This window comes from Protopterus annectens, chromosome 7.part0 (assembly GCF_019279795.1).
Source record: "Protopterus annectens isolate FY-2018-M chromosome 7.part0, PAN1.0, whole genome shotgun sequence".
Lineage (NCBI taxonomy): Eukaryota > Metazoa > Chordata > Ceratodontiformes > Protopteridae > Protopterus > Protopterus annectens.
In genome coordinates, this window is record NC_056739.1 from 873,744,058 (window position 1) to 873,770,992 (window position 26,935).

Genomic DNA, 26,935 nt, shown 5'->3' on the forward strand with positions numbered 1-26,935 from the left:
CAGAGTAAGCTGGGATGTTATGAGTAGAGCAATGGAAGCCTTTGCATTCCCTAATACAATATTAATGTTAATTAGGAGGATGTACGAGAAACTGGAAGCAAAAATTAAAGTGGGAGGGCTCCTTTCTGGCACACTCTGTCTGAACAGGGGAACCAGACAGGGGTGTCCTCTTTTCCCCCTTGTTATTTGCTTTATAATTAGAGCCATTGGCAAAGAATATAAGGGACTCAGAAATTCAAAGATATAATTAGTATGGTGATCAAGTAAAGGTGGCTTTATTTTTATACAAGATTATTTTGTACCTGATAAAACCAGGAAAGGGCATCTTAGTGTTGTGTATCATCTTAAGACAGTTTCAAGTCTCTTCAGGATATAAAAATTAATGAAGATAAAGCAAAGACTATAGCCATAATCTCTTTACCCCCACATGAAGTGGCCAAGCACTACCAATATTTATGCAGAAATAATAAAATGAAGTATTTAGGAATATGGATTAAAAAGGATTCTATTAAGGTGGCTAATATGTGGGAAGAGACTAAACAAAAAATAATACAAAAACTGAGAAACTGGAAGCTCTTCTTTATGGATGTTGATAGCAAGATACAACAGTGAAAATGTTTTTTAGTCCCTTTAGTTTTATGTACAGGTTGGGTATAGTTTTGTCAACCAGAGGAGAAGTTGTGGACAGTAAGTAATAAAGAGTTGAAGGATTTTATATGGGAGAGTAAAAGGGCAAGCGTCAAGTGGGATAAGATGATACTTCCAGCAGAACAAGGTGGATTACGATTACCTGATTTGAAGGGATATTGTAACACAGTTAAGGCTCACATAAATAACACAAGCAGAAAGCTATAATTCAGAGCAGAAAGGAATTATGCTGAAGCAGAGGAAAATTCAAAACATAGAAAGAGAGTGGGATTTTGGATGCAGACCCTTAAGGAAGATAACAGCCGTACAGAATATTATGTATTCATATACTCTATTATATTCATACAGTAGCAGAAAGTGTTCTAAGAACTAGGCCAGCACAAGAATGGAGAAAGGAAATTTTGCCAATAAGGATGACTGCAATTAGTGGTACACAGGATAGGTTAGATAGGACTGGAATTTACTGAGGAAAACTAGCAAAGGAACCAATGTATTGTGAGCAAAAATCTTGAGGGGGAATGGTAATAGAATGGGAAAAGCAAGAAGACATTTGGACTGCTGGCTAGAGATTGCCTTCATGTATGGCTCCCAAATATTCAACTAAGTCTAAAAGATTTAGATTTTTTTTTCTTGCATGTATGTGTTTATATCTTGAGCAGACAAAAAAAGAAGTATTTTTTTTCTCAGGTAAATGCCAAATGTTGGAGGTGTGATGTGAAGAAAAGAGATAACTGAGAACATATGTTTTGGGAATGTAATGCATTGTCAGACTTTAAAATTCCCCACAGAGTACTCTGCCAGAAATATTGGGTGAACAAATGGGCGTAACTAAGGAAATTATTTTTTTGAGCTGGGGTACAGGATCTGAATTGCCTAGATGTAGTAAGGCATTATAAAGTTTAATTCTATTGGTTGCCAAAAAAACGCAATTACTAGAAAATGAAAATCAAAGCCCGAGCCATCTGTATTCAAAGCATTGAATGTTGTAACAGAGATAAAGGAAGTGGGATCTTTAGAAAAGGGCAGGAGCAAATTACATAGAAAAAAGGAACTTGTGGCAAAAATATATGCAGAATAATGTTTTGGAGGAGGAGGAGTGAGCTTTAAGAGATGGCAGGAGTCGATCAATTTAAGCAATGTTGAATTGATGAGAAATGTACAAGAGAATATACGTGATGTGTAACGTTTGCAACTAGGAATGTGTTAGTATGGTTTGTTTTCTTTTATATAAGTGTATGTTTGCCTGTGTGTTAACTGATAATTCTATAAAGGTGTTAAAATAAAAAAGTAAGATAAGCATCATGTATGAATACTGTTGAGTATAAAAATGCAAATTTAGTATAAGTTTTTGAAGATGTGGTTTGTTAGTGGAACAGTGGATCATTAGAATAAGATCCACAGAGATTTTAAAAGATGGTAAAACTGCAGTGATATTTAAACAAGAATTTAATAAATTAAGGGGAATAGTTTTTGGGGTGGGGTTAAACAGAAGCTGTGGCTCTGCCCTAGATGACCAATGTTTGACCAGAGGCATGGGTACTGGGGAACCGGGCAGGAAAGGATGGAAGTGAGAGGCTTATTCCAACTTGCGCATCCTGGGGAAGAGGAGGCTGCAGCTTTACTAGCTACATTGGTGACACCAGCTGAAGTGCAGTTGTTTTGCCTGTAGCAGTAAGATCAGTAAGCCTACACTGCAGTTTTGCACCACTTACACATGAGCTCATGTGGTAGCATGCATGTGCCCTTTACAAGCAGCAGTTGTAGAACTAGCAAACTGCCATAGGGAGGTTTTTTTGGGGATGCACTTGATCCCTTATGCAAGGATAACAACTACTGAGCCCAGTTCACTCAGCTGTCATTCCATATGAATGAATGGGTCTTTGGGCTCCCCATCTGGAGAGTGACTGTGTAAGGGGATTGACTTACATGGTGAGCTCAATTGTAGGTAGGGGACTGCAAATGTAAAAAATAAAAAAAAATAGCTAGAAAACTAAATAAAACAAATTAAATATTTACTGCCTTTCTTCAGTCATGAAGTAATCATTTTGGTATAGTTGTAGTTTACATGAAGTCATTTTTTTTGTAAACCATTTGACACTGGAAGCACATAATGTAAAATGTTTGAATGGGCAGTTTGTAGGGTATTGTTATGTATCATTGACATTTTTTAATATTTTAGTCATCTAAACTTTTTGTATGTCTATAGAATGATATACAGTGAAACAATATTTGTTTTTGCAGTTTGTGAACGCTGTAAACAAGAAACTTGTGCAGCAGTTTGAAATCCTTTTTCCAGGCACTGAATACATTGCACGAGCAGGATGGACACGCGAAGGAAAATAGTGAGTATGTTGCAAATTAAACCATCTTTGGAGGGGGCTACTGCCCATTGACTCTTGCATGTCTGCATTCATGTTGCTAGATCTCTTTACATTAATGTATGTTTTGGGGAACATAAGAACAATACTAGGCAAGTAATCACAGGGACCATAAAATGTCTAGCCATCTACACCCTTAACTAGACATCATTAAAAGTTTGTGCCTGCTTTTTCAAGCATTTAATAGTATTTACCTCCAGAATCCATCAGGGCTGTACATGATAGTCCTGGTATAAATTTTTTTCTACCCATCCAGTCATCAAGACTAGCCTTACAGATAGTCAAACTAGTACTTTGTTTGACGTGTAGTGGTAACTTATTCCATGGGCTGGAAATCATTGAGCAAGGAGTCTGTCTATCCATTGAGTTGGTTATTTGTTGGTGTAGACTTAGATACCTAATGTGGGTGTTTGTAGAGCCACTGGTTTTATAAAGAAGCAGGAGGTCAGATAAGATTGGAGCTTGCATGGCTCAAAAGGCAAGACACAGGTCCCCTTGGAGCAGCCTGTAGGTTACTGAGCATTAGGAGAATCATTCTGTTGTGTTGGGATAACTGAATGATTTAAGGCCTTTTAATTTTCTTGGTAAGGTATCCTTGGGGCCTTTGTAATTGAGTAATATACTTCAATTTATAAGAATTTTATTGTAATTTTATTGATAAGGGAAGATTACGGTGGCAGGATGACTTCTTTGGGTCTTAAAGATATTCCCTTGGAAACTGAATGTCCAGAGAGATGGATTTCTTAGCTATGGTGGAAACATGCTGATCAAATGAAAGAGAATTGTCCATTTAAGTAACCAGGCCTTTTATAGCTATGTCTATCTGAAGAGAATTACCTTTTATAGCTTATGAGGTGAGAGAAGCTTTTTTTTTGCCAGGTGCCACAGTGCGACACTTTTTTGCAATTAACTCTTTTCAGTACATCGGTTGTGCATATTCCAGCCCTTGCTGGAGCTTTTTAGTATGAGTGGATGGGTGGATAACAGTACCCAGCTTGCAGTGACTAGCAAACTTGAGACAGCCACACTTCTGAGATATATGGCTTAACGTCTGCAGAATAAAAGCCAAACAGGTGAAATACCAGCACTGACCCCTGTAGTATCCCACTAGTTAAAATTTTATATTCAGAAAGAGTATCAGTAACTTTCACAACTTGAGTTCTGTCATCTAGTGTGTAATCCAGTGAATACCATAAGGGGTTACATTGAGTATGTCTATTTTTTAACAATATCAGCATGTATTGAGGGTAGTATCATAAGCCTTGGCCAGATCGATCTAAGCAGTGCGCATTGAGAGACCAGTGTACATACCATCTATAACCCATTCAAAGAAGCTGATTAGGTTCAGGAGACAGGACCTGCCCTTCTGAGGTCTCAGTCGGTTAAGCTGCCTCTGTCTGCATAAATGAGCTCTGCTGTGATATATTTCATGGCCTTACATATAATGCTGGTGAAGCTGATGGGTCTGTAATTGCCAGGTTCTGTAAAGGGGCCATCCTTATGTTGGAAATTCACAGTGCCTGCTCCCCAGATATTAGACAGAAACCCTGTGGACAGACTAAGGTTGAACAGTTTAAGTAGAGGCTCAAGACAGTGCATACTTGGCACTGAAAAGAATGTAGCCTGGTATGTTGTCTGGTTCCGCACAATAATTATTTTTAATGTTTGGCAGGGATTTTAAGACTTGTTACAGTGTGATTTCATGGGAAACTACATTTTCAGGGAAACTGGGGGCAACATTGTGGGGAGGTTTAGTAAAGTTAGTATTAAATTTGTTGGTGTCTACTACAAGTGCCTGATTTCCAGGTGCTTAAAGGCCACTGCCTCTCAAAGGTAGGAACTCATGTGTCCTGTAGCTCAAATGGGCTGCTTGTGTTTGAACTCAGCTACATGTTCAAGCAAGATGTGCAGACATGCAGAGGGAATGGAGATGCTGTACCTCACCCAAAATCAATAGCCAAGTTCAAGGTAACTGTGGCAGCTGTAGTGAGGGAGTAGAAGGGGATAGGGAGTGCAGGTTAAGTTTATCAAGGTTGTGATTGTGAGGGGAATTAGACTTTAGAGTGCAGAAGTGTTATGCTTAGGGAGTGTTAAAGTTAGGGGGTCAGAAGGAAGTGGAGTTTTAGGTTTAGTGAGCAAGAAGGAAGTTTTAGGTTTAGGAAATGTGATGTGAGTTCAGGGCTAAGGAGCAAGACTGGACTTCTATGTTTTATGTAGTATTTGAGGACTTAGGTTTAGGGATTGATTAGGGACTTCCAGGTTAGAAGTTGGAGGAGAGTGCTGTTGTTAGGGTTAGGGTGCAGGTGGTATTTTTAAGGTCAGAGATAGTTCTCTGGTAAGGCTGTGTAGTTCATTACGATCAGGTGGTGGGAGGGCCAGGTAAACTCATTACATCCAACTGACACCTCCAGGTGCATCTGCAGTTAACTCCTACTGGATCCTCTAGGCATCAAATAATGCTGTTTATATTTGCACCAATAATTCTAAAATCATGCTATGTGCAAGGTTTTAAAAGATTTCATCTTTAAAGCTTACACAATGGCAAACTCAACTGCATTAATATTTGACCTCTGTCTAGTGCAGGTAAACAGATATTAACTGTTTTTATGATATTCATGTATACAGATAATTTTCACATTTTCTAAATATCTCAACAACCAAGTAACACAGAACTCCTTAGCTTCATATGAATGCTGTCAGCTAGATGAGTAAAATGCTGTTAATAGTATGTGCGTAACTTGAGTGCTTGATGAGATATTGTAAGTTGTTTACAAAATATTACAAATATATGTGCCTTATAAATGTCTGTTTATGACCTAGAACCTAAAGAATATTACCACTATAAAAATAGTTTGTGAAGAGTTTGCCATTTATACTTTCATAACCCCTATGATTCCAGAGATATGAACAGTTGTTTGGAATGTGAGGACATAGTTTGATTCTGTCAAAAGGCCCATTGGAAGTTACAGTGCAAACTTCCTGAGCTCCATTGGAGTGAATGAGTAGGACTGAGCTAGTGGGAATAAGAGCACTTACATACTAACTCCAGGATCGCACTACAGTGGGGAAAGGGCATATATCTTTTACTGCCTTACAGTACTCTCACAGTGCCATATATACTAAGTTCAGTTCAGTGAAATGAGATTCAGTGAAATGAGTTTTCAGTAATTTGTGTTTTCAGCGATGTGGTCAGGGTGAAATGAAATTCAGTGAAATGAGATTCAACTAAACAAAGTAGACTTGAGAGAGCCATCAGAGAGGCTTATTCATAAACTTATTATATTCAAGTCGGACAGGTACAAGCTTTTTAATGCAGCTGTTCAGATGCTGGTAAGTCAGGCTTGAATGCGGCAGCACACTCAGTTGGATCCATTTCCAGGGATTTTTTTATAACATCTTTATTAAATCACAATGTAAACAGTGACAAAGGTACACATGCATTAATATGAAAGAAAACAAACCACCTTGTAACATTTTTTCATGGAGTGTACGTCTCCTTTTTCACAATTCACATTCACTCTGACATTACACAAATTAAGTTCCTTTCTTCCTTTAAACCTGACTCCTCTTCCTGATATTATTCACTATGTGTTGTCTCCATAGATTTCATGTACTTGTACATTTGCAGGAAATTGATGAGAATTTTGCATAGGTCTTCTACAAGTTGAAGTAGCTATGTCCTGGTAAAGTCCCTAAAGACGGTCGCAGTTGGTGTTGGGGTGGTACAGCTAGGCTTGATAAAGATGATAATTCAGTTGTGGATAAGAAGCTGGAGAGTGGAATACAGTTAAAGACTTTGTTGGTGAAGACCATGTCAAGGATATTAGAGCCTTTAGCAGGTAGTTTTACAATTTGTTCTAGCACATTGGCATTAACCAACACTGAGATGTAGTTTGAGGAGTAAGAGTGTCAGTTCATTCTTGGGTAATTAAAATCTCCTAGCAAGAAGGTATTTGGTTTGATATTTAACCCTTCAATGACGGTAAGGTATTTTCTATGATCTTTTGAGGACATTGATGGTGATCTGTAGCTAGCAATATAGTAGTTGGATTTGTGAATGGTGATTTCAATCTCCTGGGTTTCCAGTTTACGGTCTTGGGCAATTTGATGCGAGATGATGGTATTTCTAACAAATACCAGATACTCCCCATAGTTAGCCAAGATCCTGAAGACATGATAAGAGATAAACCCTTGTTGCTAGCAAATGACACCTTCCCAGTTTCTGTTGCCTGCTCCCTTTACTCTTCAAAAAAGAAAGTGAAGTACTTCTTCTGAGTAAGATTCATCAGCAGAATCAGATTCGTAGTCCTTTTACTATTCCTCATAAATCTGTTCTCCCTCACATTTTACGTAGTCTTCAGATAAACCACAGGAAGGACTTTCCTTTGTTTGATACCTTCAGTAAAATGATGCAACATTTTAACTGGGAGGGTAAACAGTTGTCAGAATCTCAGAAGAAATATTACAGTTTGAAATTCCCTAAACCCTCTGCTGGGTCTGCTGTCCTGGAGGTTTTGGAAGTAACTTTCTTATCTGCTTCTTTAGCCCTTGAATGTGAGCCTCCTGCTTCCAAGCAATCAGATGTGTATTATGAAGTTCAAAGGAGTCACACATATGTATATGAGAACCCTACATCTGACCCAGCAGTTATTTCTGTTGAGTCTAAAGATGTGTGTAAGCTTCTTCACTCCTTCAGGGACTTAACAAATGATAAGGACAGTAGGGCCATGGACAGGTATGTGAAGAAAGTCTACATTTCTACCACTTTGACTTTCTGTGCTATTGATTAATTGACTCACATGATTAGGTATCTGTTGTCTGTTTTTGGCAAAATGGATAAGCTTTATTTTTAGCCTACCTGACTCTGATACTAGTTCTGCCTTACAGAATGTACTTTCTTCAGCTACTCAGGTGGCACATCACTTCATCAAGAATGGATATGATGTTACTGATGCCTTTTCCAGAGCAGCTGCTGCTGGATCAGTGATAAGATTTTCGTGGCTTCATCTCCAAACCTTGCCTGAGGATGTTAAGGCAAAGCTTTTGGATGCTCCTTTAGATAAGGACAACTTGTGGGACCTCCTCCTACTGAATTAAAAAGTAGAGGAAGGAAAAAATAATGCAAGGGATCAAGCAGCTTCTTATTTTCTCTTTTCCAAACTGCCCGCCAAGTCTGTCCCATTTTCCACAAAATCCAAAAGACCATTCAACAGAATGGTAAAAAAAATCCCAAAGAAAAGAAATGGCAGGACAAGCCTAAGTCTTATTTCAAAGGGTCCAAGGGATCCTTCTCAGATAGATCTTCTAATTTATAAATGTCCTTTCCTACCCTTAACCCACCTCAGCCTTCTCCTTTGCAGTCTTTCCTGCAAGACTTATTTTTGGCTTACCCTTTGGAGAGCACTAACAAATGATTCTTGATTTCTGGACATCATCAAAAATGATTACCGACTACACTGGGATTCCCTTGCAACTCATTCTGAGATTTCTCAGGTTCCGTCAGATCAGCAACATCTAGCCTTCTGAAGCATAGCAGATGACCTCCATCTGAGAGTAACAAAGTCTGTGCCTCAACATCAAAAATTAAAAAGGTTGTGTTCCAGGCTTTTCTTCATTCCAAGAAAAGAATGGACTGGGAGACCAACCTCGGACTTATACTTTCTGGACACATTTTTAATTGTTCCAGAATTCAAGATGCTAACACTGCAAGCTCTGTTTCCTTTGATCTTTCCCAGATCTCTGTTTGCTACCTTGGACCTGAAGGATACTTACCTCTATAGCTCTGTTCGTCCAGCCTGCTGAAGTATTTGAGGCTTTGTGTTTTGAAATCTAATTTTCAGTTTTTTGCTTTGCCTTTTGGGCTTTCCAGTGCACCAGGAGTGTTCACAAAGTATATAAACCCTGTTGTAGTATTTTGCAGGCTCCAAGGAACCCATATTTGTCCCTGTTTGTGAGTCTTCCTCATTCAGGCCACTTCAATTTTTAAAAGATTCTTCATTGTCTATGTTTTACTGTTAACCTTTTCCATAACCTGGGATTTTCACTGAACTTCAGCAGTCTAAATCCTCTACTTCCTTGGTATTCCTGGGATGCCTTCTCAATATTTCGACCATGATGGCTTTTCTTCCTTCAGAAATTACTCATTTCTTAAAAGACTTCTTTCTAACCTTAACAAGTCTACCCATGAACTCTGCTAGAGAGACTCTGAGAGTCCTACAGTACATGGCGTCCACAATTCAAATGATTCCTTTTGCCAGACTCCACATGTGGAAAATTCAGTGATACCTGAAATCTGTCTGTAAACAACACTGCCATCCTCTTTCCTTCCCAATTTCTGTCCTTCTGCTGGTGAAGAAAGAACTGTTTTGGTAAATCAATCATATGAACGTCAGTCTGGGAGTCCCCTTTCTTGTCCCCCCCCAGCTGTTTAGAAGGTTTTAACAGATAACCTCAGACCTGGCCTTGGAGGGGGGAGCTTGTTCATAGGGCTTCAAAGCTCTGGGAGTCTAGTCCAAGCAGGACAGACCGAAGCATAAAAACATTAAAGAAATTAAAGGATCGATCCTTTCTGTCCAGACTTTCCATCACCAAAGCATACCGTCACAAATGGATGTTGAACAGAAAGGTCTTTCTACAGACTGTTCATCAGTGGGATAATGGGATAACCCCCCCCCCCAGGTTAGATGTCTTTGCCTCTGTTCTAAATAGTCAGCTCAGACTATACCTGCCTTAAGGTGCATTTGTCTGCCATTTCAGCCTGCCTACCTGTTGGTTCACCTCTTTCTTCACATTTTGAGTTCAGACAGTTCTTAAAAGGCATCTTACACATCAGGCCTTCCAGAAAGTCTGTCCCACCTTTTTAGGACCTGAACTGTGTTCTTGAAAAACTAACATTCACTCCCTTTAAACCTGCCACATGTACATCTTTAAAATTCTGTACATTGAAAACAGTGTTACTAGTAGCCTTACCTTCTATGAAACGGGTGACTGAATTGTCTGAGTTACAAGGCCTTATGTCTTTTACACCCTTTCTGGTCAGGCTAGCCCTCAAGATTAACCTTTCCTTTATGCCTAAATTAGATTGAAATCTCTCTGAATTAATCTGTCCACCTCCCTGCATTTTTCCCAGTCCTCAAAACAAGGAGAAAATAATAGTTCATTATTTAGTTGATTATTTCTTTTAAGGGAAAAAGTAGGGTCTTCCATTCTCTAAACAGGTCATTTCTAGATGGATTACCCTTGCCATTTCATTCTGCTATGCTTTTAATGTCCAGTCTCCTTGAGGTTATATCAAAGAGCATTCTACTTGAGCCATAGCTACTAGATAGAAACACAGATATGCCAAGCTCCCAAGATCCGCAGCAGGCCCCACCAATACCAGAGTAAGTCTGTGGAGGTGGGGGTAGGAGGATTGTTGGTAGACCTGACATGGATGTGGGACATCCAGGGCCGGGCCAGTACAAATGAGGTCTGAGACGACCAAAAAAAAAGTTCCGGGAATCATCCCCTCCTATTAACATTGCTAAAACAGTGATCTAATGATGAACATAGTACAGTTTTACAAAAACTTAGCATAAATGTAGATGTTCCAGTAGATCATTGTTGCAGTACGTGCACCCTCCCCTCCCCTTATTCCTGACTGTTTTTCTCATACTTTTCCTTAGGCTGAGGTTGAATTCCCTTCATATCTATTCCCCCATTTTTTCACCTAAGTCTATCCTGCTAAAGCATCAGCCATTCCTTTTCCTGAGGATTTTTGATACATTACTTCTCTAAAGTGTGTGCATGTATCCTTGTGAATAGGCCTGAGAACAAGCACAGCACAGGAGGAAGGAATGACTAAGCTTTGATGGACTGGCCAAACATGTGGTACCCTGGGCAGGATACTTCCCATCATTTAGCATTACAGCAACAATGATCTATGCAAACATTTACTCATGGTAAGTTCTTATATAACTGTGTTTTTTCTTACAACAGTGTCTGATTGGAGGGTTGTGCCACCTATATGGTGTGGGAAAAGGTCTTGTTTACTAAAATTAGCTATGCTACATTTTTTCATATTTAAGTTAAGTCAATTTCCTTGTACCGATTGTTAGCATGGCTTAATCTGTATTGGAGCAGTTGTGAGTCAGTGGAAGATTTCCTAACACTCAATTTGCAGTCATCTGCAAACATATTTAACCATAGTCCATGAGTATTAGCCTGAATATCTAAGAAATAAATGCAGTGTAGGAAATGGCCAACACTGAAGTCTGTAATACACCACTGGTATCTTATGATTTTCAGAAGTGGCAGCTGCAACCCTAACCACATGGGTTCTTTTAGACAGCCACTTAGCTATTTGCTACACTATGTAAGGATAGTACTCCGATTTACAGGTTTGTCAGCAATGTCTGCCTAAGGAATAGTGTCAAAGACCTTTGTCAAGTCCAGATGTGTTGCATGCACTGCATAACTGCTATCCACTGAGTCAGTGACTTTTTCAAAGAAATGAATGAGTTTACAGAGGCAAGACCTTTCTTTGACAAAGCCAGATTGATGAGGGTCCAGGGTTAAGAGATTTTCAATTTCAAGATTAATGAAGTCTGAGATAGTATGTTTCAGAGCTTTACATATGAGGCTAGTAAGACTACTGTGTCTGTAGCTGCCAGAATTTGTGGTTATGCCACCCTAATTAACAGCATTACTGTAGCTGTTTTCCAGGATTCAGGAATGTAACCAGTGGATATGCATAAATTAAAGATGGCAAGTAGAGTTTCAGACAACTTGGTATTTGATGTCCTTCAGTCATTACTATTGCAATATTATTAACCAATAGAATATTCAACTAGCATACCAAAGCCTGAGCGCCCTGCCCTGTGCTGTACATTGCATGCATTACCTCAGCCCATTGGAGGCAGATGCACATAAAAGATATACAGATTCAGAGTACCCCATAACGTTTTGCCATCAGCCAAGACCTGAACTCTGGCTTCAGCATTGGTTTGTGAACCATACTGTTCATACCTCTTACTTTGCCATTTATGTTGGGGACCCTTTTCTTTCACTTTTTTGTATTTCATAAATTTTGTACATGTCATCAATGAGAGAGAGAAAAATGTGATTGTGGGAGGATTATAGGGATTGTTCTGTCAACTGTTTGTGCCTAAGACTTTGCATAGTCTCTTCTGTGAAAAATTCATTTAGAAAACCAAAAACTTAAAGCCCCTTCTCAGGGTAAGATGGTGTCTGGCTTTGACAGCCCTTTGCTACAGAAGAAGAAGAAGCTTAGATTGGAGAATTCTGCTGTCAAATGAAACACTGATGTCTTTGTTGACTGTCCTGATGAGAGCTTGAACCATCTAGAAGCCTTTGCTGTTGTTGCTGCTCCCTCTGTTGCAACCCCATTGGAGGCTAATATGGAGCAGCCATCGTGCATGCTGTCAAATCTGACCAGTCATCTGCTGTGGCCAAGAAGAGGGAACCACAGCTGATTATATTAGAGGGGTTGAATGATATACCTCAAATCTTAGTTAAGGATGACGTTCCTAATGCTTTGATTGAGGTACATCAGGGCTCAGAGCCTCCTCACTTAGTAAAGGCAGACATCAGATAAAAAAAAAAAAAACAGATGACTAAACACACATTTTTCCTCCATCTGTTAGAGATCCTAACAAGATTGGCAGGATTTTATACATCATCGTTTTAAGGCAATAATGTCTCTGCAGCCACCATATTATTTTCTTGCTTCTGCTTCCTATCCCCTTTCTTCCTCTTTTCCCCTTAAAAGGCATTGAGAGGCGTATGGGAATGAAGTGGAGTCTAATTTAAATGGGGATAATTCTTTGGCTTATTCTTTGCAGATTTATTCTCCTCTTACTTATGCTTTAGATGAGGAAAAATATATTTTATTTCTGGATTCCACTGTGGAGGAGTTTTCTCCTGTGAGAATGTTCTCAGTTGCATGATTTTCAGAAAAGGTGCTATGTTCTGCTAGAAAGGGATGCGCCTAAGCCTTTAGACATTCACTCTGTTTTAATAATGTTGGATGCCTTCAACAATGCTTCTTTTAATCCTGGGGTTCACCCTGTATCTTCTAAGAAACCTGAGAGATTTTACAAAGTTCCAAAGTCAGTCAAGTTGCTCTACAGGATTCCTTATGTCACTACTCTTTCCACTAAGAAGTCTTTTAAGCCCCTGTCTTCCTCAAATGGTTTACCTGAAGAGAAATGTAGTAGAGCCATTGAGATATATAGCAAAATAAATTATGTATTTCTGCCACTTTAGCTTTTAGAGCTATAAATTACCAAGCCCATATGGTTCAGTACCTCTTGTCTGTTATAGGAAACTTGGGTAAAATGCTTTCTAACTTTGATGATTCAGAAGCTAAGTCTTCTGCACTATCTTTACTTAATCCTTATGCTCAAGTGGCTAGATGTTATATTACATGTAGTTATGATGCTACAGATCCTCTTCTAGAGCTGAAGCCACTGGTTCAGTTCTTTGTAACATTTCATTGCTTAGACTTCAGCCTTTGCCTGTGGATATCAAAGCTAAATTGCAGCATTCTCTTTTGGATAGGCTGCATCTTTTTATTTTTGTGGCTGTAGAATTTTTCATATCCTTGCAGGAGAAAAGTAAAGTCATACAGGATCTAAAACAAATCTTTCTTTCTCCTGTGACCAAATTTCTGAGAAATAATCATTCTAAAGCTGGTTCTTTTCTGCATAAGGACCTGACATTTTCTCAGAAGAGTAAAAGACCATAGAGAAGGAGCTTTCAGGAAAAGTCTTAAAGTTCTATCCTGTCATTGCCTTCTGCAGGCTTCAAGTCATTCAGATGTATATATTCTCATTTAGGCTATATTACTCAGTAGCTCCTTCTGACTCATTTGCATTCTGTTTTGGATGTTCTTCCTAGGCTGGGGTTCACGTTGAACCTGAAGAAGTCTTGCTTAATTCTGTCTCCGGATTCTATTTTCCTGGTAGATTACTTTCAGGATCTTCTTTGGATATGACAACTGCAAGAAAGATCCACAGAGTGCTAGGCTATCAATGATTCCTATGTGTCCTTATGCCAGACTGCATATGAGGAATATTCAGTGGTATCTGAAGTCTGCTTGGGTTCAGCATTGTCCTCCATTAACCTTCACAATTCTTCTTATGCCCTTCATCAGAAAGGAGCTTTCATGACAGAAAGAACGTGTTTCACTCAATCTAAGAATGCCGCTTCTATTTCCTTCCCCTTTTCAATGTCTGTTCACAGGTGCCTCGGATCTGGCATGTAGTGTTTATTCCAAGGACATCAGGGTTCAGTGGGTTTGGTTTCAAAAGGAAAGAGGAGACTTCATCAGTGAAAAGGAGATGAAGGCACTTATGTTAGCTCTTTGGTCTCTTCATCACTTCTGGACTCCAGGTCCTCCTTGGGTCTTCACAGACAACATCACATTTATTTGGTATATGAACAAGCAGGAGGGCATCAAATCTTATCACCTCTACAGATTGGCATTGATAACTTGGGAAATTGCAGTCCATCAGAAACTTTTTTCCTCCAGGCTTCGTATATACCCTCAGTCAGAAACACAGTAGCAAACCTTTTTAGCAGATCCTCACTAATGGATGTTGAACAGAGAGGTCTTTCTGGACATTGCCCATTTGTTGGGTGATACAGATAGATCTTTTTGCATCCATACATAACAGACAGCCCAGGCTGTTTTGTTCAAGACTACCATGCATTCTAGCATGGAGAATGGACTCCATAACCTTTCCTTGGAAAAAGAGGTTCCTTTATGCTTTCCCTCCAATTAATTTGATTTCAGAGGTCCTTCTGAAGATCAAGAAGTACAAACCAAAAATCTTGTTGGTTACTCCATTTTGGCCCAGGCAGCATTGTTTTCCCCTTCTATTCTATCTGGTCAGGGGTAGTCATCACAAGTTACTTCATAGGATGGACTTCCTTTCATAGAACAGAAGCTCCATAATTCATCTAAGTTTACAGATTTGAATCTGACTCTTTAGGTGAGAAAGTTTTAGTTTCATTTAGGCACCAGTTATCCTTGGACATCTTAAGGTTTTACAGGAGGCTAGAAACCCAGGTACTAGAAAATCATATATCTGAAAATGGAACAGGTTTTCTCTGTGGTGCTATAGACAGAATCAGAACCTTTATCAGATGGGTGTTCCTAATGTTCTGGTTTATTTGTGTGAATTGCTCAATGGTGGGTTGGCATTTTCTTCTGTTAAAGCTCATCTGTCAGCCATTTTTGGTTGCCTGCCTTTGGATTCATCACTGTTTTCTCAATCTGTGGTAAAAGAGTTTTTGAAAGGAATTCTTATCAGACTAACAAGACGGGCTATCCCCTCCTTCTTGGGATTTCAAATTTGTTCTGGAGAAGCTTACCTTATTCTCTTTTGAGCCTACTGCCTCTGCTTTTCTTAAATGCTGTACTTAGAAAACTGTGCTGTTGGTGACTTTGACTTCTGCTAAGTGAGTTTCAGAGCTGCAAGCCTTAATGGCTATTCCACCCTTTCTCATCTTTCTTAAGGATATGGTCTATTCCTTCTTTTATGCCAGTGGTAGTAAGCTCTTTTTGAAATAAGCCATCCACTTGCCTACCTTTGCCTTTTCCCTCAGAATTCAGAGAAAAGGATCTACCTTCTTTAGATTTCCATAGGGAACTCAGGTTTTATTTAGATTCAGGAAGTCTGATCAGCTTTTTTGTCTCCTTCCAGTTCAAAAATTTGGGTGCTGTTGTTTCCAAGCAAACTGTTTCTAACTGAATATCTGAAGTTCTCTATTTTTGTTTGTCTTTCCATGATAAACAGTTTCTGGCTCCAGTTAGGGCCTATTCTACTAGAGCTACTCCTGTTTTATGTATTTTCTTCAAAGAAATAGACTCTAAATCTCTTCTTGAAGTAGCTACTTGGTCCTCTGTCAGACTTTCAGTAAACATTACAAGACTGATGTTTTTTCAAAGAATAGAGCAGGGTTTCCTCAGTCAGTTTTATTAGATTTTTGGACAGTGAAACTGTCCAGGGTTCTTCCTCCTTATCTGCTTAGCTTTGGGAATCTTGCATCGGTTAATAATACTGCAACAGTTATCATGGAAGGGCATTGTACAGTTGTATAAGAAGTTATCATATCAGTAGATATCCAACTGATCACCATTGCAATGTTAGATCCCTCCCTCCTTCCCCCTTTCTTTCTCTTTCTTTTTAGTTTGGTTGAGGTGGGTTCTTTTAAGTTTTATACTTCTTTCTTCACCTGTACATAGGTATGTAGTTATTTGTATTTCTTCTACTTCTGTTTGTCTGGGGCAAGAAAGTCCTGAGGTATTTTGCATCTGTACATCCTTTTTATTAGAGAAGGCACCAGCTGAGAGAATCAACAGAGAGAACCTCTTGCTGTGAGGCTTTTGCACCTCTGCCTCCATTGGGTTGAAGTCATACATCAGACATACAGCATTAGGGAGGACACCCAGGATTTTGTTTGCTGGCTTGAATGTATGACTATCCCTAGCAGGATAATCCCATAATACTGCAGCAGTGATCACTTGGACATCCATTGTTATATTGAGCTCTTACACTACTGTACTTTATCCAGGCCCATGAATTCACTATTCTTAGCTTTTAAGTGGCTTAGAGGATTTGCTCCAAAGTAATTAAAGAGAGTGGCTTGGACTTTGGAATATAACTATGGAGTAAACATGGCAGTAAATTCATCATCTAGAAAGTTAGCTATTTCCTTTGGGTCAAAGTGGGTAGTATTAAAGTGGACCAACTCTAAACATTGTTGGGTATTAGTTATTAACTTCGTAACATAGTTAAATTAAGATTTTTAGCTATTTTTGGTTTTAGTTGCTATTTTAAGTTTGTATTCAGCTTTGAGCTTCCTTATGGTTTCACTGGTTTATTTAAATGTACTCTTAAGGTACATATAATGAGACTTCTTATAAACATTAAGTAATTCCTTTCTTTTTTATCTAATGGATTTATATGGGTATTCCACCATATGTGTTTTTAAATTTCTCATTATATTTGGTGCAGATAGGGACTACCTTGTCGATACAAATTTAAATGGTAGTAGAAATCATAAGCATAAGTAGTGGCTTTAGCAATGGGATCCATTGGAGGAGAATTACAGTGTAATTTAAGTAGGCAAGTAACTGAAGATTTGCTTTGGAGAAGGCCCCGAACAAAGAGGTAGCTGTAGGGGGGAGTACCATCAGTTTTAAAGGAAAAGCTCTATAATTTATGGTCTGATTTAGCGAGGAAGGATGGTACCACTGTATACGGTGATTTAGATACATAGGAATTCAAATCTGGTGCCCCAAGGAATCTTTTGTGAGGTGATAGTCCTTGACAAATACTAATACTCCCCCACAATTACCATTAGACTTGAAGACATTGTCTGAGGACATGATAGGCATTAAACCCAGGAAAAGAGCAAGTGCGTTAATTGCTTTAAACCATGTCTCTAACTAGACATGTACAGATGTGTTTAAGTTGCTAGAGAGTCTCAGGTTCAGGCATATATTAAGACTCCTGAGCTTGAGTACACTTACTGTCTGTGATATGCTGCAAATTTGTATTTACTAATCTGGAATGTCAAGTAAATGTACTCTGCCTTAAAAAAGGCACTATGGGGGCACCAAAGGTCTTTGCCAAAACGTAAAAGTCGTGGTCAAACAGGTGCTGAACTTCCCTGACACAGCATGAACGCCTGTCAGCCATGTTGCCCCAAGAGTACAAATAAAAATCCCTCTAGAATGTCACCAGCTACATAGCCAATTATTAAAGTCAATTATCTTGTCTTTGAATTTCAGCATTGTTGTAGGTGATGGCAAAATACCAGGCAAAACCACTGACTTTCCTGCCTTAGACCCATGCATAACAAGCTCAGTCATATCTTTCTGCATGTCTCTGTGGGTAGAATGCTGAAGATCTCATTCACTCATTTGTGGGACACTATCAGGTCTTAATCATGTATGCCAGGATGAAGGATTCTAAGAGTCTTTGTAACATTCTGAATTCTGGCTCCAGAAAGACAGCTGTCACACTGTTGTTACCCAGCCTGGTGATTGTGGTATCTGTATGCCTGACAGTAGAGTCACCTATTACTAAAACATTACAGTGGTGAGATGCAGTCTCAGTGGACATTGGGGTGTGTGTACTGGTTGTGGGTATACAGGATGAAGGTGGGTGTATTGCTGTGTGAACTAATCTCTAAAGTTTCTCAAACCTTAGCCTGAGAGGCTTAGGCAACATTCTCCTAACAACCTTATCATACTTTGCTGTAGTGGAGGTGTGTGTGTGTGTGTGTGTGTGTGTGTGTGTGTGTGTGTGTGTGTGTGTGTGTGTGTGTGTGTGTGTGTGTGTGTGTGTGTGTGTGTGTGTGCGCGTGTGTGTCTGTGTCTGTGTGTGTGTGTGTGTGTGTTTTAGAAGTAAGTACTCTTGTAAATCAGATCACATATTTTATTTTCATTGCCGTGTGTATCTTGACATCCTCTTCCACTTCTTTATGAAGGAATATAACATGATGTTCACCCAAACTGTCTAGCAACTCAAGCTGTCTAAAAGACATGTTTGGATGCCAAGAACTTCAGGGCTTTACTGCCGCCGAAAAATACACTCCTCTAATGCATTCAAAGATCGATGGTCAGCTTGTGCTGTTTCTTTGCTGGACAGATACATTTCCTTTGAGGAAAAAACGTACATTTAATAATTTGTGTATTATTGATACATGTTCTTCGTGTTTCACTGTTGCAGTCATTACATTTGGGTAATCTGCTTGCAGGTTGCCCTGATTAACAAAGTCTTGGGTCCTGCATTGGTTGCTGTCCCTTCTTCCATGACGTCAGGTCATCAGGGGTATAAAACATGCAGCTGACGCCATTACATCAGTCTTTCTTGTCGTGTGGTGCCCGAAGCAGAAGCAGTTCGCAAGTGCCAGTCGGCTGACTCCTGAAATTTTCATTTTTGAGTTTCAGAACCGAAGTCTTCAACTTAAAGCTAAGTACCCCGTTGGGGAAACTTTTTCTTGCTCCTTACTGATGTCAGTAAAAGTTAATTATTGCATTTCTTGTGGAAAGTAAATTCCTCATAAAGATTTTCATTCGTACTGTATTCCTTGCCTAGGCCCTGACCACCTTGCTGTCGGTTTTGTGCTTTATTTAATCAGCGCACTATCCATCATCGGTATATTTTTGCTTCTAAATATTTCGGTTCTCGGTTTAATTATCCAGAAATGTCATTAGTTAGCCGTCCGACTACCGGGATTCCAAAGAAAACGCAAAGATAAAGACAGAGACAGGCTGCCGAGGTCTAGAACTGCCGACGACGCTTCTCCTAAGCCAGTCGCCAGTTCGCCGGTACTCAGTGAGGTGCTTTCATAGCTCCTGATACCCACTACTTCTAATTTGCAGGCCTCTACTGAGACCCATTTGGAGTCCAGTATGCCGCGAGATACTTCCACTATGGAACCCGTGGATGTCTCTACCTTGGATGGGTCCGGAGCCGCTGTGCAGGCACCGACTTCTGAGGGTGTATTCAGGCCTACAGACTTGCATATTAAATCGACACCTCCTTCATTGCTAAGGCCTAAATCTCGATCCATGTCTAAAAAACTGATGCCCAGGCCACATGCTCAGGCCCCTATGCCTAAAAAACAAATGATTAAAATGGCTGAAGATCTAATAACTCTAATCAGGGGTAGTCAACGCCCTCCCCCCAAGAAGCCTAGGGCTGAGCTTGATTATGAGTCTTCTGATCAGGATTCTGTTTCTTCTGACTCTTCTGATGACCCAGATTTGTCCATACCTACTTACGAGGATTCTGATGCAGAGGATTCTGTTCCCTCTACTTCCCCTCCTGAGGATTTTTCTTTTGGGGAAACTTAGCATACTTTATGGGAGCATTTGCACTGGGAAAGCCAGGAATTTTCTGATTCTAAAAAAGAGGCTTACAGATTTTTTTCTTCTACCTCAGCATAGGCCTTTGGCTATACCTCCTGTACTAGACATTGTTGACGATGTGTTCTCAGAATCTAGTTTGGTCCCTGATTCCCTGCCTCCTGCTCCTAGTAAACCTGACAGATATTACAGGGTTCCTGAGTCCCACAAGTTCCTTTTCAAGAATCCTGTTGCAGATCCAGAGACTATTTCTCAGGGGCCCAAGGGCATTAAGGCTTCTACTGCTAAAAATCCTACCCTTTCTGATTGAGACTCCAGGGCGCTGGATAGATGGGGTAAAAAGGTTTATACTTCTGCAACCTTGGCAATCAGAGCTTTAAACTGCCAATTTTATATGTTAAAATATCAACAACATATTATTGGATTGCTTAAACAGAAAATTATGTTGATTCCTGACTGTGTGGAAAATAAAGATTTACAGGATTTAATGCATTCTGCTGAACAAGTTGGAAAACATACTTTGCAATGTGTTTTTGATTCTTTAGAGGTCTCTTGCAGGGCTGCTGTTACTGGGTCTGTGCATAGAAGGCATGCTTGGCTTAAGGAGCCATCTTTGCCTGATCATGTTAAAGCTAAATTGTTGGATGCTCCTTTAAATCAGGACTGCCTGTTCGGCAACAAGGCTGAAGAAGTTCTTAAAAAGATGGAAGATAAAGCTAAATCTATGCAACCTTTTAAAGATTTTTTACTAGTGCAACCTCCGAGATTTAGTAGGCACTGGCCTACTAAGAATTGGTCCTTTCCAGTCCCTTCCAGGTCTTCCCAAGCCAAACCCAGACACAGCAAAACCCTAGGTTTCAGTCCCAGGGGACTCTCAGAACTAAGCAGTGGGGGCCTCCACTTCCAATCTGGAAATAACAAGACACCCCCCTTTGGTAAACAGTCTCAGTGACTTCCTTTTAAAATTCCCAAGCACTTATCTTTTGACCGCCCCTTGGGGGGTAAAGATTGCTCTTCATGCAAAGAACTGGGAACTCATAACCCAGGAGAAATGGGTTTTAAATATAGTGTCCCACGGATACAGATTTCATTTCCACACGTTGCCAGCACCAAATGGGTGGCCAGACCTGCCCCCAAATCAGTGGGCAGAGGCTCAAAAACAAGTACTTTCCCTCTTAAACATGGGGGCTGTTCAAATGGTACCAGAAGAGGAAAAGGGACAAGGTTTCTACTCCAGACTTTTTCTGGTACCCAGAAAAGACAAATCAATCCAATCCTGGACCTGTCCACTCTAAACACCTTCCTGGAGATTCCAAAATTCAAGATGCTGACTCTTCACCAATTACTTCCTTTGCTAGGCAAAGACGCCTGGTTTGCAACACTAGATTAAAAGAAGCATACCTGCACATCCCAATCAGGGAATCTTGCAGAAGATACCTATGTTTCAAAGCAGGCTACACGCACTATCATTTCTCTGCATTGCCCTTTGGCTTGTCTACTGCGCCCAGGATATTCACAAAGTGCCTGGCTCCAGTTATTGCATTTTGCAGGCAAAGAAGTATTCAAATATACCCATACCTGGACGATTGTCTAATTCATGCAGAAAACCAGGGCATGCTTTTAAATCTTCTGGTGTTTGTAAAAAGGGTTCTAACTTGTCTGGGGTACACCATAAATGAAAAGAAATCACAACTGGTACCCTGTCAACAAATTACATTCCTGGGTGCAAGCTTGAATACAGCTGGCCAGATGGCTTACCTCATGCCAGAAAAGCAAATTCATTTGGTTAACCTACTTCAAACAAGTGGCCACAAAAACCCTGCTATCTGCAAGACAAATACTGCAAGCCTTGGGGTTCATGGCCTCCTGCATTCTTCTAATTCCATATGCAAGACTGCATATGAGGAAACTACAGTGGTATCTAAAAGGCTATGGAGTCAACATTCTCACAGCCTGGAAACAATGATTCCTATCATACCTTGCCTACGCATGGAGTTTTTTTGGTGGGCAGAGGCCTGCCACCAAAACAAGGGACTACCATTCACACTACCCCCTTCCGCCCAAACCCTAACTACAGATGCATCAGACTATGCATGTGGGGCTCACTTGGCAGGGAAGTGCATTCAGGGCAAATGGAACCCAAATCAAATGCACCTACATGTCAATCAAAAAGAAATGTTAGCTGTACAGAATGCTTTGACAGCCTTCAAGGACTACATTCTTCCAGGACAACTAATGGTAAAGACGGACAACACCACAGTTATGTGGTACATAAACAAGCAGGGGGGTACACATTCCTACCCCCTATGCAGACTAGCCATGGCATTGTGGAACACAGCCTTGAGCTACCAAGTGCACCTTTAAGCCCAATTCCTGCCAGGAAAATTGAATTTACTGGCAGACGGCCTAAGCAAAAACCTCATGGACCCACATGAGTGGAAACTGGAACCAAGGATTTTCAACATGTTGACAAGCGAATGGGGGAGCCCAGACATAGATCTCTTTGCCTCCCTCCAGAACTACCAGTTGGACAAGTTTTGCACAAGGACTCCCCTCAAACAAGCCTGGAAAGTGGATGCTCTGTCCTTCAGCTGGAAAAACCTATCAGTCTACGCGTTCCCCCCACTGCCTCTGCTCTCCAAAGTTCTAATAAAAGTCAAACAGGACAAACCAAGGATGATTTTGATTGCTCCTGACTTGCAGCGCCAACACTGGTACCTCCTCCTGCGCAGTGTGTCGCAGTTATCTCCATGGCACCTGCCTCAGACTCCTTCCCTGCTGTCTCAGCAGGAGAACCAAATTCTGCATCCTCAGATTCCAACATTGAACCCTTGCAGCCTGGCTAATCACTTAAATTCACTCCTATCATCCCTCAGCAAACCTGTGATGGATGTCATCTTAGAGGCAAGGAGACCTAGTACTAGAAAATCTTATGCTGAAAAATGGAAAAGATTCTGTGCCTGGAACCAATCTCAAGGGATGAGCACAGCAGCACCCAATTTACCTCAGATTTTGCAATATTTAACTGAGATGCTTCACAAGGGTCTGTCCTTTTCTTCCATTAAAATCCACGCCTAAGCCATTTCAGCTAATTATAACACAGAACCTCCCCTCTTCTCTCATCCTCTGCTCAAGCAGTACCTCAGAGGGGCCAAAAACTTGAGACCATCCAGGGGAGCTCCAACCACTGCCTGGGACCTTAACTTTGTGTTGGAGAAACTCACTCTACCTCCTTTCGAGCCAGCTACTACTGAAGACTTAAAATTTCTTTCTTGGAAAACAACGTTCCTTTTAGCAATCACTTCAGCTAGAAGTATATCCAAATTACAGGCTCTCATGGCAGTGGAGCCTTTCATCATCTTTCATGTGGACAGGGTGTCACTCAGGACCAATCTATCATTAATGCCCAAGGTGGTATCCAGTGTGGCTCTTAGTCAGTCCATTGATTTGCCAACCTTCTTTCCCAATCGACATAACAAAGGGGAATGGATTCTGAGTTCCTTGGATGTGCACAGACAACTTAGATTCTACTTGGACAGGACTAAACCTCGAAGAAAATCGGAACAACTGCTGGTAGCATTTGCTGCAGGGGCAGAGGGGAAGGCTATTTCAAAACAAACCATTTCTAAATGGATAAGCCATTGCATTCATTTCTGCTATAAGCACCATGGAAAACCTATTCCCCAGGGGATCAGATCTCACTCCACCAGGGCTGCATCTACTTCTGCAGTTTTTCTCAGAGGCATCCCTACCAAGGACATCCTAGAAGCTGCTACCTGGGGTTCTGTACATACTTTCACCAAGCATTATCATTTGCCAATTTTCTCTAAATCCAGAGCTGGCTTTGCCACTGCAGTCTTGCAGGGCCTTATAGCTGGCCCTAATGCTATCTAAATTCCTCCTCCCAACCATAGCTTTGGGAATCTACCCAAATGTAATGACTGCAGCAGTGAAACATGAAGAACATAGTACAGTTGTGTACACTTACCATAAGTGTAGATGTTCAAGTGTATTCACTGTTGCAGTCCTGGTTACCCTCCCTCCAGCCCCCTAACTTCTTTTGGCTATACCTCCACTTTCCTTCATTATGCTTAAAATCCTTTTTGGTGTATTTCCTTTTATATTTAATTGCTTCCCATTAGGGGGGCACCTGACATCTGGGGCAAGAAAAACTGATGTAATGGCGTCGGCTGCATGTTTTATACCCCTGACAACCTGACGTCATGGAAGAAGGGACAGCAACCAACGCAGGACCCAAGACTTTGTTAATCAGGCCGACTGAGGGCAACCTGCAAGCAGATTACTCAAATGTAATGACTGCAACAGTGAATACACTCGAACATCTACATTTATGGTAAGTGTACACAACTGCACTTTTCCTCTTTAGGAACGTTATTTTAAAGTGAGGAGTTTGTGTTTTAATGGACTGTCTTAAGACTGCTCTATTTTTAAACAGGAGTGCTCTTTTTCCTCCGTCAGTTTAAAAGTTGTTTAAAGTAACTGAAAAGCAATGTTTTCTGTGGAGAAATTGTATTTGTTTTACTTTGTGGGACTGGCAAAGTGTATTAAAGTACTTTTTATTGTATTAATCTGTGAAAAAAGTTACTTTTAAAGACTTTTGTTTTTACCGGCATTAGTTACTTGTTTTCCATGGGGAAAGAGGCACCATTTTGAGCGTGGAACAATCTGTTGGTCTCATGGTCAGTCCTTCATCCAGTCACCAAAAGAAAAAGTTAAGCAAACAGCCTTTGCCATCACAGCAAAATAGCTATTTGCCTCAGCCTCAGGTGGGTGGCTGCTGTGACCATTAGATGTACCTCAGACCACTCATCTTTTACCTTAGATCCCTCTGGTGTATACCTACAGACACTGGACCATGGGTTAGCCATGTCCTCTGTGGCCGTTGGGAGTCCCCTCAGTGGGCAAGGGAGAGCCACTCTTGTCAGAACTGGGAGCGGGAACAGGTAGGCTTCCTTGTTTTGCCAATGTTGTGTCCATCCCTAGGGAAGCTGCTGTCACCATTAATAAAATTGTTGGTCCCATTTTTCCTATTAAAAAGAATCAGAAAATTAAATTTGTATCTGTACCTCCTCCAAATTTCCTTACTTGAGTAGTTTACTGAGTCTTGCTCAGGGTTTAATTCAGACTATTGATCCTTCTTTTAAAGTAGTTTTGGTAAAAGAAAGAGGGTTACTTCCTTTTCTGAAGAGATTCAAGATTCTGAATCTGGACAAGAAGATGATGGAACAGGTACAGGGGTTTCTCCTCAGATTTCTGTTCAATACTCAGAGGAGAGCTCAGTTTCTGACTCTTCTTTAATTTCTCCAAATCTTTTGGGTTTCTAATACCATGATGGAAATGGACCCCATTCCTAAGTCAACGTATAATTAAAGTTCATGAAATTAGTATTGTTTCAGTCTTTGATGTAAGCCAGCAGTTCTCTTCACAGCACCAGCAATGTGCCCAGTAATGTGCCCAGAGCCTTCTGCAAGTTGTACAGAGTTAACATGTATCAGTACATATCTAAATATGATTGCAGATTCTTTTTTATAAGACTCCTTGCTCCTACTACTATTGGAACTGTCTGGGTATCTTTCTTCCATATTGCTTTCGTTTCTGGCTGCAAATCCTGGTATTTTATGACTTTGTATCTCACTGAATGCAAGACAATGTAGTCACTGGGTTTAGTGATTTTATTGATCAATGCTACTTTTGTTTTCTTTTCATGGACCACTATATCTGGTTATCTCTCATCTGTCTTTTGAATTGCTGGTAATGGGTGATTCCATGTGATGTAGACTTCATCATTTCCTATGATGCTTTTTGGCTCATGTGTCCAGTGTTTTTCAACTAGTTCAATATTATAATGTTTGCACAATCCCCAGTGTAACAGTCTTTCCACATTATTATGCCTTTCAGTATACAGTCCTTCTGCCATTAGTATGTCACAACCAGCAACAACGTATGCAACTACTTCCAATTCTGTTTTACGTAACTTACATTTGTCTGTTTCTCCCACAGTTCAATGGACTTTGTAAACCAGTGTGTACATAGTCGACTTCCTTTGGCTGCCAATATTAACCTTTCATTTTTTGGTTAGACTATACTTCTCCCTAACCATTCCTGTGTTCGACCCTGATTAACATGAGTTTGTTCCAGGAGTTTTCTATACTTGCAACTGTATTTATGCATTTTACACATTTCTTGCCTGATCCTTCACGTTATAGTCTTTCTTTTGTTTATTGGCACATTCAGTTGCTGCCTGATTTTCATCTACTTCTGGTTTTATTTCCATTCCCGTTTGATGCCTATATGATTCTGCTATACTAAGCAGGGAAGTCATCTTAGGTTTATTTTCCTCATGCTTCAAAACTTTCACTGTGTTTGGGTCTTGGGAGGTCAGCAGGATATGTATGCCATCCCACGATTGCAGATTTATACTTGTAATCATTTTCAAGGAGGCTCATACTGCTTCAGCACGGGGAATATATAATCTTAGTATGCACTGATTTTTATAAATCATCTGATGAGCATGAAGCACCCTTCTTGTTTTTCTATCTAATCTATCCAACACCTTTTGTGGCCAGTCAGTCACTCCGAAACTGTAAGTTAGGACAGGAAGAGCAAATTGGTTTATAGCTTGAACTTTGTTTCTAGATGTCAACACTATTTTCAGGATTAATTTAATGATCATAGGAATCACAGGAAGTTACTAGGCTAATGGCTGTGAGACCCTTACAAGTCTAGCCAAGATTTTAGCTCATGTTCTGACAAATCAGCACCTGATGCCCCTGTCCAGGAAGGACACAGGTGGAATCCCAGTGGTGTATTTTCTGTTCCCCATCCAGTTATCCAAGTTGCGCTTAAAAAGGGTTCATGAGGTACTCTGCTTGACGTGGAGAGGGAGTTTATTCCACAGAAGGGGAAGTCTATGGGACACAAATCTGTCCCACCAACAAGTCCTATTGATGTCACAGACCAGGTTAAGGTCGCATGTGCAATTTACTCGAGTGGAGCTTGA

General features: G+C 40.3%; 1 protein-coding gene across 1 annotated transcript in view; it reads left to right on the plus strand.

Annotated features, from left to right (window-relative positions):
• Nucleotides 1–26,935, plus strand: part of DPP8 (dipeptidyl peptidase 8) — a 1,004,126-nt gene that overhangs the window by 457,945 nt on the left and 519,246 nt on the right. Inside the window, exon 9 of the mRNA XM_044077448.1 lies at nucleotides 2,890–2,990. Within this exon, the coding sequence (XP_043933383.1) occupies nucleotides 2,890–2,990 (101 nt within the window). The remainder of the gene's footprint in view (nucleotides 1–2,889; nucleotides 2,991–26,935) is intronic.